Genomic DNA, 12,330 nt, shown 5'->3' with positions numbered 1-12,330 from the left:
TATTTTTAACGAGTAGGTTTATTATTATTTATATTAAATCTCGTATATATTTTAAAGTATTATAAAGCTGTGTTAAAAGTAAGTTTTAAGTTATATAATTAAATTAAGTTATAATATACTTTAATTTTAAAACTATTTAATAATAAAGAGTACTTTCTATTATTATTATTATTAATAGAAATTAAATAATAATATATAATATAATAATAAGTTTAAAAAATTAAAATTATTTATTTATAATATAATATAATTTTATATACCTTTAATATTTATTAAACCTTATTTTATTAATTAATTTAATTTAAAAAAACTAATACTTTATATATTTAATCTTTTATTAATTCATTAAACTTTATAGAAATCTACCGATCTCTTTTAATTATATAATACTAATCGTGGGGTGGGGGGGGGGCTGTGAAACAGCCATTAAGGGGATAGGGTTATGTATACGTCAGCCGTGTTCTGCTGTCGAAAAGGGAGTCTCCCATGGTTGTTCTGCAGTTTCCTGTGAGATCAAATATGACCTGCCAACGAGGTTTCTGCCCAACTTCAGTCGCTTTGGCGAAAGGTGATCTATGTGGTAGCATTGCATTGTCACATCGTAGGGGAGCGCGGGAGCAAGCTTGGCAGCCAGTCGGAGAGATGGGTGAAGGTGCAAGGCAAGGCAAGACAAGGGTATTGTCCTGTCTCGCGTCGCGCGTCCATTCTGGCCCCCACCCATGGCCAGACCCCTGTACGAGACAAGTGAGATTTCAAAGAGTGCGCAGTGTGCGTGCAGCATTGCGGGGGACTGGACTTTTGTGAGATGAGATGCGATTCGTGCAGTTATTTGTTCTGTCACATATATAATAAATCACCATCTCATGAACGGCTTGGTTCTCATCTGGCCTGACTCGATACAGCTTGGGCCAATGATGCGACAGCAATGCTGCAACCATCGATTTTGCCGATTCCGAACGCCCAATGGGATTTGGAGGCCGGAAGGAAAGAAAGAGGCGCGACCTCGAGCAACACGTGGTTTTAGTCGCACAAAACAGCCAACAGCCAACAGCAACGACGCAACAAATGCCATGAAGGCACATGGGGATACTGAAACGCAAGAGGTTCACCGCGCCGGTTGGGCTGCGCTTCATCGTACCAGCCATCGTACTCGCAAGATGGAAGAGAAGCCCGGGCAAGCAGCCGTAGGCAATGCAGGTATCTCTCTGGCTGGATGCCAGGCGCAAGGTACCTACCTCAGCCTGGGGCCCAAAATCTGAAGAAGCAAGCGCAGAAAAAGCAAAACATCATATGAGAAAGGGAGAATAATAAGCAAGGCCAATGCGCAAATGTTTGCTTGGCTGCCAATGAGATGTCGTGAACAACCCCCGGCTAGCACTAAATTTTCTTATGCCACTAGATGCATGAGGTGGAGGACACAAGCCGAGATAAGCTGGGGATGGCTTTATTCCCCCTGGTCTGCTCGGTTCGCCTCTCTCACTCCCTCCCTCTCTCTGTCTCTTTCCTTTCCCCCGTTATGGGAAGGTGCGAATGAGCAACTACAGGCTGAGCAGAGGAAAGGAAAAAGAAAAGTAAAAGAAAGAAAAAAAGGAAGGGGCGACAGTAAGCAAGAGGGTAACGATCCAGAACCAACCACCATACCTGATGATGACAACGCACATTTTCTCATTTCTGCATACTTTTTTATCTCACCATCCGTCCTCTACAGAAAATATCCCTCGCGCCGCACTGAATTTGTTTGCTTGCATATTCGTGCGAATCAAACCCCTGACAATCCAAGTCAAGTCCAGTCCAGACAAGACCAGTCCCCCTTCCACTTGCACCGACGACCTCCCAAAAACCCAACACCACATAACCGTCCCTACCAAGAAGCAAGGTACCTCCCAGGTTCTCGGACCAGATCACGGACTGGTACTTGCATACATATCTACCTCGTCGAATATCGATCGGATTGATCCATTCAATTGATCGATTGATCCTAATCTGATCAAGCCCCATCACTGAATAAGCCCGATCCTTCGTTGAATGAATCTGTGCAACTGGAACACTGCCGGCACCACCAGCCAACCATTGATCCAATCCCCTGACGAGAGAGACCCGATCCATCGGGAGCTCGATCCACGAAACCATTGCTGGACCTTCGGTTGGCTAATCTTTGCTTCGACCAACAAGGCAAAGCGGCCTGCCGTCTGTCCAGTCGTGCAACCCACCAAGATCCGACATCCCCCCCGGCCTGCGCCCACTTTAACTGACATACATACGCCGTCCTCTAGCCTTGCCCGTTACTTTACGCCTCACGAGTTTCAAAAACTCCACTTGCAATCCCACTTGCGCATTGTCGTCCATCCCCATATTCTGTCACGATAGGTCATCCTATACTTCGGGGCTGTTCCACACCGGCTGTATTCTTGGTTCATTTTCGACTCAAACTGCCTTGCCACGCAGCAATGGCCGGTCCGCTGATGCGTGTCGTGGTACGTACGGGAGAGCCCACCTTCTTTCATGTAATGGAACCTCCTTCTTTCTCTCTCTCTCCCCCTCTCATTTGTACATATGTCGAGTCCCCGGAGCAGCGTAACCCTGTGTTAACTTAAGTTTGACACTGCTAAGACCCGAAAGAGGGCCCGCCACGCCTCGGATCCTTGCTTTGGCCTGTCAGATGACTCTGTTCCTGACTGGTTACACGGCAATATGCAGCCAAAGAAGAGGAACTATCCCGGCTATCCCCACCAAGGGGTGTCAGTGATAATGAGCAGCATGCAATACCAATACCAGGGTGTGCCAACGACTGCTGCACCCTTTGCCGACTGGCCGGAGATGCTATCCTCAGCACCACCACCCCAACGACCTGCCGGCACTCCCTGGCAGCATATGAACCTTGAGCCAGCCATCACACAGCCTCCGCCCATGGGCCATGCGGGTGGAGAGGCCATCTCAACCGCCACCACCGAGCTCTACCCTTATCCCTCTTCCTCTCCATCCCACAATACCAGCTTGGCGCCTGACTTTCCAATCTTCTCCCATGGATTCGGCCAGCCTTGGTCCTTCAACTTTCAATTTGTCGATAATCCATTACTTTTTGATCAATATCCTCTCTTCTATCAGCAGGACAATATGCCGCTGTACGACTACGACAACAACGCCAACCACAACCCTGACAACTTGGTCAACCTCCCCGATGATTCGACCGCATCTGGCCATGACCACGAAGGCGTCCTCCAGTCTGATGCCGCATCCTCGGCTCAAATCTTGAATCCACCCTTCTCGCTGCCTGATCCATCCGCAACACCTTCAGTTGACATGGCATCGAACCTTGGACTCTCAATGCCTTTCCTCGAATTAAACCAGGACGAGTCGGGATGGCAGTTTGTAGAGAAAGGGCAGGCCTGGTCCGAGGACGGTCAAGTCAGCCCTGGCTCCCATCAAAGTTCGGGTAGTGCCAGTCCAATAGACGGGTCATGGCTATGCATACCATCGTACCTCGACAAGCCTCGAGAGGTCAGTTCCGGTTACACAACAGATGGCACGTCATCTCCAGAGTCGCTAGTACTAGCTAGCCATGAGGTTCCAACTACGAGGCGGAGGCCCAGAAAGAGAGGCGCTTTACCCCCCACGGAGAGACTGCAGACCAGCAAAACCAGGCGGATGGCTGCTTGCATTCGCTGCCAGATGCAAAAAATACGAGTACGCTTCATCTTACACTAGCTGCATCCGAACCACTGCTGACATCATTAGTGCATACCAAACCCCGACGACGAGATGGGTCCTTGCATAACATGTAGCACAGTCACTCCATCCAAGAAGGTCATCCACCAATTGCATTGCTGCAGATGGAAGCTCACTGCGGCCACTGTCTATCGCCAGGCCCACTTGAAGCTGACGAAGCGGTGGCGAGGAAGCACAATGTACGACATACCCGCCTCCGATTGGGCGGATGATGAGATCAGGATCATCCAAATCAGCGAGGGACTATGTTCGAAACCGTTCGAAATCAAGGTCCGGAGATTCAAACCTCAGCCTGGCGATGTGACGGATCGGATTTGGACCGACAAGCAGGGAAACCCCCATATTTCCAGAATACCCCCCTACGCGATAGCCAGTGTCGGCGAAACCTGCAAGCAATTCGTGAAGCATGCAGAGGAAAACGCCTTTGAGGCTGTGAAGCAATTCGCCAGCAGGCACGACGTGCACCCCATCGTCCAAGAAACATACAAAGCTGCGTAAGTCTGACTCTTTCTCCTTTGGCCAAACATGTATTGTCGCTACTGGATGCTCACAAGTAATGCAGGTGGAATCATATGAGACACATCACGGTGAGTCGAGAGTCAACCCCAAACATATTTCATCTACTAACCTACTTCAGGGAACATCTGGCAGTATCAATCTCAAAGAGTTCATGAAGGAACTCTGGCGATTCTGGTTTGTGCTAAGTAAGTATTTTGCCCTCGGCTCGGCTTTGAGTCTTCGCTGACAGGGTACCAGGGCACACCATGGGCTCCAACGAAATTGTCGGGGACGAACATTTAGGAATGGAGCCCGAAATGCATAAGGACTACCCATTCCCACCAGGCCACCTATCAGTCCCCTGAATGGTATGCCAGCAGTTTGACTCAATAATGTACGACGCACTGCTGAGGAGGAAGAGGGATAAGATCCTCAAGACTCTTTGGGCGTTGATGCAGAAAAAAGATCCAACCAGTTTCGAGACTGTCTACTTTGCCATTTTTATTTTGCTGCATGAGATATCAGCGACCTCGAAGGATCGCTTTCGGTGGTCGAGGAAAACCAAATCAAGGTACGATTTTGGTACCTCACTTGACGCTTGCATATCAGCTGACATGCGACTCCAGGCAAGATATGATATGGAGGAGAGCATGGAGGATCTCCACGAAGGGGCCAACATCATACTCAGCTTATGGACTTACTTCAAACGAAACTTGTGCCCAGATGTTGAGGACTGGACCTCCATTCGCAACAACCCGCCCAAAGCCAAAATCAAGCTACAATGCGTAAGCGACGACGTACGAAGGCTCATGATAGCGCTATCCATAGCATCGGAAGGAGGTAGTAAGACAAAAGCACCCATTCTCGCATGTCGTGCCACAGTCTAATCCACATGCGTAGTTGAATCGGAGACGGAAAAGCCAACCAGTCAGATCACCTCTCGCTACACCTGGAAGAAAAAGAAGGTTCGAACTGAGGCGGACCGACCATTTATCTGGGAACGTGATATGCATTTTACTTCACAGATGTTCCAGGCGCACTGGCAAGCCCAAAGGCAATGGCAGCGTTGGGACGCGTGAGACCATGAGATGGCCAATCTCGACAGGGCTGATCACGCTAAGCGTTGTCAATGCATGCATATTTTTCCTTATGTCCATACCAGTTACAAGTCGCATATAACGATGAATTGTATTTATGAAATGAATATTGTACAACCAATGCTACACTTAGGCTGCATTATTACATACGTCTCAGGCCAGACAAAAAGACGTCACGAGAGACTGCCAAATCGGATTTCACGTATTTTAGACTTGGAAGTACTGTGCATGTAGTAGTGCCAGGGTCCCCGTTGGATGAGTCTGGGGATATTATTACGTGGTGTCTCGCTTGTGGGAGTGCTAAGTCTGCAAGAGCGCCCCGTTCCGTTCATGTGCATGGCAATGGAATGCTTATCCTCACCAACCACGATGTTGGAGCTTGTGAGAGTGCGTCACTGGGCCAAGCTGGATGCGTGGGAATATGCTAGTCAAGTTTAGCGCTATTTGATGCAAGATCTCTCAGGCCAAGCAGCAAATGAACCGTGGATCACCATTTGCGTCAGGCTCTGTTGTGAGTTAAGACATTATTTGCTTTCCGCCCGCCACTCCACTTCTAACCTGTCGGGCAGCCCAAATGTTACTGCTTTCGATGCAGCCTCTCGAGACCGGTGAAGAAAAGCGGTTGGCTGGGAGGTGCGGCAGGCTGTCAGACATTTGCATTAGGTACCTACGCAGGCAGGCTCTATCTGCTAGGGACACCCTTTCCTCCCATGAACCCTGGCGCTTTCGAGAGCTCTCGTGCATGGAGGACGCCTCGGGCGCCTGTCAACTTGCCGGGCCCGACTCTTCTGCGGCATTCTGGAGATAAGACGAACCCGCCAGCCCACGCTGCAGTTGCCCGGGTGGCCATGAGGCCATCTCCCGCACGTTAGTAGCACTCTAAGCCTCCCGCGGACGATACCAGTAAACAGTTGGACTCGATGATACGATCGGTGGCGGAGGCAGTCTCCCGGTGCTATTACTGATCACATTTGTACATGACCTGTCAATCAAACTAGGGTCGAGAGTTCAGAAGGCAAAAAAGGAAAAAGCAAATCTTTTCTAAGGGACGCGACGGGAAGCGAACGGGTGTGGAGACCAGACTGCTTTCCCTGCAGACAACTCATGATCATAAACAAGGCCCTCATTCAAAAGGGGGCGTGCGCCAATGGTGCATTTCCTAAGCCGCTGTTTGCCCCGACTTTTCTCTGCATTAGTCCCGTAACGTATCTTTTTCTTCCCTTCGGACCTTCCGTTTCTGACAGCTCTCATTGCAACGTCGGCAGCTAGTCACATACATGGCATGGCATTGGGGCGCTGCGGTCCGTCCCTTCCTCCACGGCTTGGTTGACCTGTGGGGAATACCCCGGCAAAGAAGATTCTGGACAGAAAGCAGCCAATTGTATAGTAGGCTCTGACGGCAGGAAACTGTATCTAGGAAAAAAAGAATGAGAAGAAAAGCACTACCTTGATTACACAAGGGAAAACTGAGCTGTCTACGAGACTTCCCCGAAAAAAAGAGACAAGTCACATCTAGCCCATATAAGAGAAGCAATAACAGTGTTATATTTCTCCTCGAATACAGGAGGATATAAGGTTAAGGTGACCAGGCGAGGAGGGGGCCCGAACGACGGCCGCAGCCCCGTCCAGCCAATGACCGATTTCCTGGTCCGCCGGATACCCACCTTGGGCTGGAGCCGAGTCTTCTGTCACATCTCACCGTCGTATGATACGACTTAATGCAGCTGTTGAAGATCTACCGATGTAACACAATCAGGGTTCTGACCCCAGCTTTCGCAGGACGCTCTACTTTAGGTGGCGGCGCCGACCCCGAAAAGGCGGTATGCAATTGGAGATGGCAAAATCCACCCTCATTGGCCGGAGATACTACCGACTTACGTCTCCTGTGCCTACCAGGAAAGAGGGCGTGTGGGGGTACAGTTCAAGGAGATCTTGCAGAGAATATGGCCCCCACTCGCGGGCCTGTGTCCCCGGAGATGCTTTGCGCCCGGCAGGCAGGCTGAGACGGTGAAGGGACAATCTGCTGGTTGGCATGGCCTGATGTGGCGCGGCTATCCCTCGCGTGGTTTGCCCTTTGGTGGCGGCGCCTCTGATATTTTTACTGATCTGTTCATTTCATATCCCTATTCTGCGGCGCCTTCCGATTAATACTTAGATCTACAGGGATCACTTATTCCCGGAGAAGAGGGAATACTGACTAGGCGACATTTTGAAAGCCTGCTTGAATCCCCCAAAGTGGGATGTACCTGAATTCATACAGGGTACATAGCGGGATTATATGACTGGGCTCTATCGACTGTTCCATTCATAATATGGTGGCTTGATCCTCACCGACGTATGCTGATACTAGTTGAGCCCCAAATTTCTTATCCTCACTCGCCACACCGAGAAATACGAGCAGGCAGGAAGGTAGGGTAGTGAGTTCATGTCGCCGTGCACGTTTTATCACTACACCAATCTGAATGACAAGTTTTATTTCTTCAGCACTTCGCAAACCGGATGGTGGGTTTCACCGTGGCACTCGAAGTTGGAAATAGACGCACCAAGTGACTTGAACTCAAACTAGAGGAAATGACGTGAAAGTGAGGCTTCTGCACTGCATACTATAGCGAAGGTGAACAACAACAAAAATCATCACTACTTTAGTCAAAGGGAGAAAATAATATTATTGGTGCTTGGGGGTTATATTTTAGGTAAATTATTGCCGATGCTCTAGCAACTGCCCGTATTGCCCGGCTGAGGACTCATATCTCTCAATAACATAACTCCTATTCAAGAGCTACGCTAGCGATAGGCGCTTGCCTCTCCTGCTAGCCACTGTGATAACTATTCAGCCGAATGGGTGAGACATTCTCCTTGAAAGCAGATAGTCCATACCGTGAAACTGAGCGTTTGATAGAAAGTTTAGACAGCCCTGCCTTTCTCTTGCATCTTGCTTCCCTACGCTATCATACGTAGTATTGGACAGGGTAGGGAAGAAAGGAGTTGTTTCATTTCATCTGCGATGCCTCCAGCGCAACGCGCCAATACTAGGGACTATGCCTCGGATCCACGGGCAAGAAAGCACCAGCTGCAGTGCATTACAACATGAAGTGTTAGAGTGATATGATTTTGAGTGCTCAAGGAACGGTGCACCGGCGAAAGAACGCCACAATGTAAACATTACACGAATGTTTCGCCACTAAAGTGTCATCGATCTCGAGGAAGCCCTCGCCATTTCTTGAGTATTAGCGCGGCAAAAGCACCGGGTTGCATGTGGGATAAGCTAAGGGACACTTGCCTCCGGATCGTGCGTTACTATATCGGGAAGCAGAGAGAAGAGCGAACAATTCAGAAGGGTAGGATGTAGAAAGCTCCAAATTCGGCTGGAAACTAGTATACACGATTATGTCGTATCACGAGAACCGATGTTATCGTGATGCCTTGGAGTGTCTATATAAGGGCGACTGGTACCCTCCCTCCGCGGGTGAAATCAAAGATGATAACTCGTTCTTGATTACATGCTTACGGAACCCCCAGCCCACCAGGCCGGCGTGAACGATCTAGCTACTTACCAATGACAAGAGGAAGAGAGAAAAAGGGGGCAAATACAATACTCTCTAGACGAAGCCTCCGGTGCTCACACTGCTCGGCTCCTGCCCGTCGCAGCCCAGCCTCTCCACATCCGTCATGACGAACTCGACGTCGCGCGCGGCGAACAGCTGCGCGAAATCGACGCGGCACCGACCCACGGCGACGCCGTCCAACTTGAGGCTTTCGACGAAAGCGCGGCCGCCCGGCGGCACCTCGCGCGTCTCGAGGGTCCGCGGATCAAACCCCGTGACCCGGACCGCCACGTCGCCCAGCAGCTCGTTGCGGATCGCGTACCCGGGCACGAAGGGCGACAGGATCAGCAGCTCGCCCGACGCGGGCACGGGGTAGAGCCCCAGCAGGTGCCAGACCAGCAGGCTGGCCATGGCGGCGTTGTCGTCGTTGCCCGGGAGGCCGCCGCGGTCGAGGCTGAAGTGGTCGTGCACGATGCGCCGGACTTGGCGCACCGAGTCGGCGGGGCGGCCGATGTGGTGGAAGAGGGTGGGCGTCTGGAAGCTTGGCTCGTTGCCGGGGAGGTAGTAGCCCGCGTCGAAGAAGTGGTGCAGCCTTTTGGCGAACGTGTCATTCTTGTTGGCAGTGTCGTTGGCCCCTAGCACGGAGATCATACCCGCCACGTCGTGCGGTGCGTAGAGGCTGTACTCCCAGCTCGAGCTCTCGTAGATGCCGAACCTGTTGGTCGACTGCGTGCTGCACTCGTGCGAGCTGTTGGTGTCGAGCGGGCTGCAGTCCACGGGGTTGGCGCCGGGGACGAAGGTGCCGTTGGGGAACCGCCGCGCAACGAAGCTCTTGAAGCCGTCTGACTCTAGGTCCGGGTCGAAGTTGTTGCGGTACGACAGGCTGCGCCGTAGGAGCGCATCGGACGCATCCGGCTTGCCCAGGGTCCGGGCCGCCATGCCGGCTGCGAAGTCGCCGAAGGCGTACTCGAGACCCCGGCTTGCCTCCCGCGTCCGCTGGCCGTTGCTTCCGCTCTCGAGGTAGTTGTAGGCCATATACCCCAGCTTCTGGTAGGACTCCTGGCGGCGGCCGGCGTAGTCCCAATTAGAGGGCATCGCCTCGACGTCGTGCTCCAGCGCGGCCCAGAACTCGTCCAGGTCGATGCCCAGCGCCGCGGCGTGGCCCGCGTACTTGATGAGGAAGTCGGCCACGATGGGCACTGCGTTGTTGCCGCCCTGGGTCCAGCCGAGCACATTGTTAGCCCGGCACTCGGGCAGCCAGCCCTCGCGCCGCCACCCGTCGACGTACGTGTCGACGATCTCTGCCATCTCGCGCGGCGAGGTCAGGGCCAGGAGCGGGAAGAGGGTGCGGTACGTGTCCCAGCTGCAGTACAGGCCGTCGAAGTAGGGGTGCTCGGAGTCGGTATAGGGGGGCGGCGCGTTGCCGGTGGCGTTATTAGGAGACAGGAAGGTGCGGTAGAAGGACGTGTAGAACAGGCGCCGGATGTAGTCCGATGTCTCGTCGGAGAGCACGATGCGGCCTAATTTCTCTTCCCACTGCGAGTTGCTGTCCGTGACAATCTTGTCAAAGTCCGGCTCGGGGATCTCGCGTTCCATGTTCTCGCATGCGCGCTGGGCTGAGGTAAAAGAGACACCACGGCGCACTAGAATCGATCTGTCTCCTCCACTGGACTGCGGCGGGAAGCGCACGATGGCGCCGGCTTGAAGCGGTTGGATGAAGTCGGGTCTCCGCAGACGCTCGGCTACGGGTGGTAAGTCCCAGGAGTCCAGGTCGTCGCGGCGCGCGTCCATGCCGTTCACGTTGCCTCCGAAGAAAGCTCGGTCCTTTATAGAGCCAGCAAGGGATAAGTCCACACATTGAAACGCCGGATAGCTGAACTGACTCGGCCCGAAGCTGCTGCGGAAGGTGCCGTTCATTACGATCCGTTGCGCTGACCAGTCCGCGTGCATCTGGCCGTAGAGAAAGGAATGCGGCGAATCGTCCGTCCAGTCCAGGACCAGCGTTGGCTCCGTCCCCGCTGGGAAGTTGTACCGCTCCAGCGAAGCGGCCTGAGTCGACGCCAGCTCAATCTGCACCCCGTTGACGAACGTCGTGCTGAAGTAGCCCGGGAACCCCGTATCGTTATTGCCATCACCGACGCGGCGCAAGGACCGCGGCTCCTCGAGCGTCGGGCACTCGGCGAAATCATCGCCGCATACGACGGGCATGATGCAGAAGTTGCCGAAGCTGCCCTCGGAGCTGCCGGTGCCGGAGTCGTGCAGCGGGGACACGCCCCGCGCCAGCTCGGTCGACTCGGAGACGTACCCCGCCGGCGAGTAGCCCGCGACCTGGAGGGTCACTTTCGCCATCCCGAACGGCACCGCGGCGCCCGCGAAGACGTTGCCCGGGTTGTCGTTCTGCGCCGTGCCCGTGAAGACGTTGACGTATTGGGTCAAGGGTCCAGGCCCGACGCCACCCAAGGTAGGGGCGGTCAATCCCGACATCACTATCGTCACCACTGCCGCGCTTCTCCGGGCATTGTACATCGTCATTCGTAATAAATCTGGTCAAGTGGGTGTCGAAGAGGTTCGTCGAGCAGCGATGCAGCTGACGAATGGAATGGAGAGAGGGGCATTTGAAAAAAGAAGCGTGGCGGCGGCAGGTCCGGCAAATGAATCGGTAGCCTTGAGACTAGACCACCACGGATCGTCCCCGACTCGCTCTGCATATGCATGTTCCCAGTTGCGGGGTTGATGAGGGCGTCTTGTCTTACACAGGCGAGGTTACATCGCACCTTGGAGCTAAAGCGGACAGGAACCAGTGGATTGGAGTATACTTCTTACCACATTACTGCATAGGCCTAGGGGAAACCTTATCTGGAATTACTGAGCTAATTTACTAATGATGCCTCAAAAAGGGGCAATAGTAATGGTTCGTCTCTAGTAGTGTGTTATTCGCGTAACAGGCCAACCAAACCCAACAGGTAACAATTATGTGCTTGCAGTAATTTATCGCCGGAGGTCTACGAACGGTACAAGGGCGGAATGCTATGGGAAACGTCGAGCCTCATTCGCAACCACGTCCGCTAGGCCAGGGTCTCGGGGATTGAAGCTCTTGAATGGGCAAGTGGGAGAATCACCCAGAAACACCAAAGCTGCTCGAATCCCCTCACCCAAGCTACGGTTACGTATGCCAGCCACTAGGCCGATTACACGGTCATCCTACGTGGAGTTCCACAGGGTGCACTCGAACCCCTCACGAAAATGTTGCATGAATGTCCTGGCAGGTGTCGCTGGTTCACTTAGTACACAGAAACCGGCCTTCCTGGCCATAGCCATCGGAACATCTGCAGATTCTTCGTTGTGGATAATAGTTACCATGCTAGCAAGAAAGAGGGAGAGACAGCGTGAGAGAAAAAAGAAAAAAAATTAAGGAAAAACAGGTGTGTCGTGGCATTAGTGGTTAACATGCTATCGCTAAGTCT

The 12,330-nt window shown here is 52.5% G+C and overlaps 3 protein-coding genes across 3 annotated transcripts; 2 read left to right on the top strand and 1 right to left on the bottom strand.

The window, feature by feature from the left end:
* Positions 1 to 2,447: 2,447 nt before the first annotated feature.
* PG994_003085 (Satratoxin biosynthesis SC3 cluster transcription factor SAT20) lies at positions 2,448 to 4,589 on the top strand (the record flags this gene model as incomplete). The annotated part of the gene is made up of 6 exons (XM_066854494.1): positions 2,448 to 2,474; positions 2,620 to 3,684; positions 3,736 to 4,220; positions 4,289 to 4,313; positions 4,364 to 4,430; positions 4,483 to 4,589. 6 exons carry the CDS (start codon positions 2,448 to 2,450, stop codon positions 4,587 to 4,589), a joined length of 1,776 nt encoding a protein of 591 aa, XP_066720349.1.
* A 27-nt stretch (positions 4,590 to 4,616) lies between these two features.
* On the top strand, positions 4,617 to 5,303 carry PG994_003084 (uncharacterized protein; the record flags this gene model as incomplete). The annotated part of the gene is made up of 2 exons (XM_066854493.1): positions 4,617 to 5,067; positions 5,125 to 5,303. The coding sequence occupies 2 exons, from the start codon at positions 4,617 to 4,619 to the stop codon at positions 5,301 to 5,303; spliced, it is 630 nt and encodes a 209-aa protein (XP_066720348.1).
* A 3,617-nt stretch (positions 5,304 to 8,920) lies between these two features.
* On the bottom strand, positions 8,921 to 11,350 carry PG994_003083 (glycoside hydrolase family 92 protein; the record flags this gene model as incomplete). Its single annotated transcript, XM_066854492.1, has 1 exon — positions 8,921 to 11,350. The coding sequence occupies one exon, from the start codon at positions 11,348 to 11,350 to the stop codon at positions 8,921 to 8,923; it is 2,430 nt and encodes an 809-aa protein (XP_066720347.1).
* Between the last annotated feature and the right edge of the window lie 980 nt (positions 11,351 to 12,330).

Source organism: Apiospora phragmitis (assembly GCF_038363925.1).
Source record: "Apiospora phragmitis strain CBS 135458 chromosome Unknown utg000003l:1.0-2676785.0:1.0-2680665.0, whole genome shotgun sequence".
NCBI lineage: Eukaryota > Fungi > Ascomycota > Sordariomycetes > Amphisphaeriales > Apiosporaceae > Apiospora > Apiospora phragmitis.
The sequence above is the reverse complement of the archived record's forward strand: the minus strand, read 5'-3'. Positions and strand labels throughout refer to the sequence as shown.